The sequence below is a fragment of the Alexandromys fortis genome, unplaced genomic scaffold, assembly GCF_014885135.2.
Source record: "Alexandromys fortis isolate MF-2015 unplaced genomic scaffold, M_Fortis_MF-2015_v1.1 scaffold_15, whole genome shotgun sequence".
Taxonomy (NCBI): Eukaryota; Metazoa; Chordata; class Mammalia; order Rodentia; family Cricetidae; genus Alexandromys; species Alexandromys fortis.
Window position 1 is genome coordinate 2,134,300 of NW_026067911.1, and position 2,705 is coordinate 2,137,004.

At 44.1% G+C, this 2,705-nt stretch overlaps 1 protein-coding gene across 1 annotated transcript; it reads right to left on the reverse strand.

Annotated features, from left to right (window-relative positions):
* Window positions 1-2,145: 2,145 nt before the first annotated feature.
* Window positions 2,146-2,499, reverse strand: LOC126499322 (60S ribosomal protein L34-like). Its single transcript, XM_050138489.1, has one exon. The coding sequence runs from the start codon at window positions 2,497-2,499 to the stop codon at window positions 2,146-2,148; it is 354 nt and encodes a 117-aa protein (XP_049994446.1).
* Between the last annotated feature and the right edge of the window lie 206 nt (window positions 2,500-2,705).

Genomic DNA, 2,705 nt, shown 5'->3' on the forward strand with positions numbered 1-2,705 from the left:
GGTTTGCTGCATAACTCAAATTGCGGCTTCCATGATGAGATTTTCCTTTCTTCCTTTTTCTTTTCCTTTTTTTTTCTCCTAAATTTTATTTTGTTTTATTCTGGGGGAGAGGGAGATGGGTGGGATCGGGAGGCATAATGTGAAAGACACAAAGAATAAATAAAAAAACAAGTTAAAAAAAATAAGAAGCACCTGCCACAGTGATGGCGCCTCCCTCATCTCTCGAGACCACGCGAGGATGCTTTTGTAAGAGGCCACAGTGATGGCTCCTTCCCTGTCTCTCCTCCGTGGGGGTGAGTTTGTGAAGCAGGCCCCACCAGAAGTGGGACACCAACTGTGACACTAGGCCTCCAGATGTGGAGAAGGCGACTTTCCATCGAATAAACCTACTGGTTTGTGGTGGTTTGTCATATAAGCCTCGGCAGACTTGGTCAGAGTCTCTGAAGCCTGACTCGGCAGAGGCAGAGGCGGGGCCATGCCCCAATCCTCCTCAGACACTTACCATACAGAATTTCTTCCCTGCCTCCTTCCTTCCACTAGTCTAAATGACATCTCTTCAGCACTTGGCACCCTCGTCTCTTTGAGAATCTTGCTTTTTATAGATAACATTGATATCCCTATTCCTCCAGAGATCAGAATTTAAAATGCTTCCCCTCCCCTTCAATGTTGTGAGGTCATTAAGGGAACATGACTGATTAGGTAGTTGGCATCAAGAACTTATGGTTTCCTGTTTAAATTTGTGTCTTAGTTGGGATTTCTATTGCTGTGATGAAACATCATGACTGAAAGCAACTTGGGAAGGAAAGGATTTATTTCAGCTTACATGTCCATTAAGAGAAGGCAAGGCAAGAAGGGAAGGCAGGAACCTAAGGAAGAACTAAAGCAGAGGTATGGAGGGGTGCTGCTTACTGACTTGCTCCTGATGGCTTGCTCAGCCTGTTATCTTATGGCTCCCAGGACCACCGGACAGGGGGAAACCACCCACAAGGTGCTGGGCCCTCTAAGATGAATCACTACATAAGAAATCTCACATAAGCTTGTCAGGCCAATCTGATGGGGACATTTTCTCAGTTGATGTTTTTTCTGCCCAGATTGCTCAAGTCCGTGTCAAGTTGACATAAAATCTGGCCATACAATCTGATAATGTATTTATATTTCTAAAATGAATCCAGCACAACTAATACATAGCAAAAGGTACAGATGGATGGAGGAGAGAGAGGAGAGAAGGCTTTATTTACTTGTTTGTTTATTTCTTATTATCAAAGACACAAACTGAATATCTATGGGTAAGTAAAATTATAAAATATCTGGCGTTTGCTTTCAAAACTTCAGGACAGAAGAACAGCATTAGATGTGTATAGGCCAGCGTTGACTTTGACTTGAAGCTTTAAAGTTGCATATGTCAGGATTTCTATTGTTTGTACTATGTACGCACATGCATGCGTGCACGTGTGCACGTGTGTGTGCGTGTGTCTTGGAGAGGCTAATTGACCTTCAGTCTTTTGAGTGCTTTTCCTTCTTTCATCTCCAAGCTCAAAGAAGAAGTATTGGAATTGTAGAAGCCCACTGCCACAGCCCAGCAATTCGAACTCAAGCTTACACAGAAAGGGCTTAGACCACCAGCTGAGCCACTTCCCCCAGCTCGTGTTTGTCCCTCTGAACTCCATGCTCCTTCAAGCCACCCTTTCTTCCAGGAACAGATTGCATAGTTCTGATACAGTGAGAGAGGTCACAGGGCAAAAAAAGGTCCCGGGCAGCCAATGGTCTACAGTATCTCCTCAATATTCATCTGTCATGCAATCATACACACTTAGGACCAACCAACCTGATTTTGGGAATGGGAGTATTTGCTGATTCAGATATGAGCCACTGACATGTCTCTAGGATTCTTAGATCATCATCGTCGTTATTGTCACTGTTATTATTATTATTTACCATTTTAAATATGCTACTGGCATGAAGAATTTGAAACTGCACAAACATTTTGTACTCCTGAGCAAGCTGCTGCTGCTGCTTCTCCTTCTTCTCCTTCTCCTCCTTCTCCTCCTCCCCTCCTCCTCCTCTTCTCTCTTCTTCTTCCTCCTCCTTCTTGTTCTTTTTTTTTTCATAGACCAAACCTTGACCTTTATTAAAAAAGCCGCACATTTATTTCGCTTTCTGACTCTGCGCTTTTGCCTTCAACACTTTCACGACAATTTTCTGCTCCTCAGTAAGGAAAGCCCACTTGATGCTGTCACGGACACACTTAGCACACATGGAGCCACCATAGGCCCGGCTGACAGGCTTCTTTGTCTTAGACAATCTCATGAGGACTTTCGGTCTCACAGCATGAACCCCTCGGAGTCGACCTGGGCACACACCGCATGCTGATCTAGGTGCTTTTCCAACCTTCTTGGTGTAAAGGTAAACAATCCTGTTGCCAGGGGTTCGAGACAGTCTAGTTTTGTTGGAGGCTGTGTTGTAGGAGAGCCTACGATGATATGTTAAATGCTGGACCATTCTGAGTGCCTCTAAGCACCGTCCCCGGAAGAGGAAAAATAAGCCTTCTTCGTCTTTTTAATTCAACCAGTTAGCTAGAAGGCTTGGGGCATGCTGTAATCTGTACAGTTTGGCTAGCGAGAGATGTTTATCAAATTCTTACTTTCATTGACACTTCTTCGTAGTAGTTGATCTAAACCATACTCTGGAAAATGCAATGAGTTCCT

Excerpts from the sequence above, each read along its gene's own strand:
- LOC126499322 (XM_050138489.1), bottom strand. The coding sequence starts at position 2,499 with ATGGTCCAGCATTTAACATATCATCGTAGGCTCTCCTACAACACAGCC.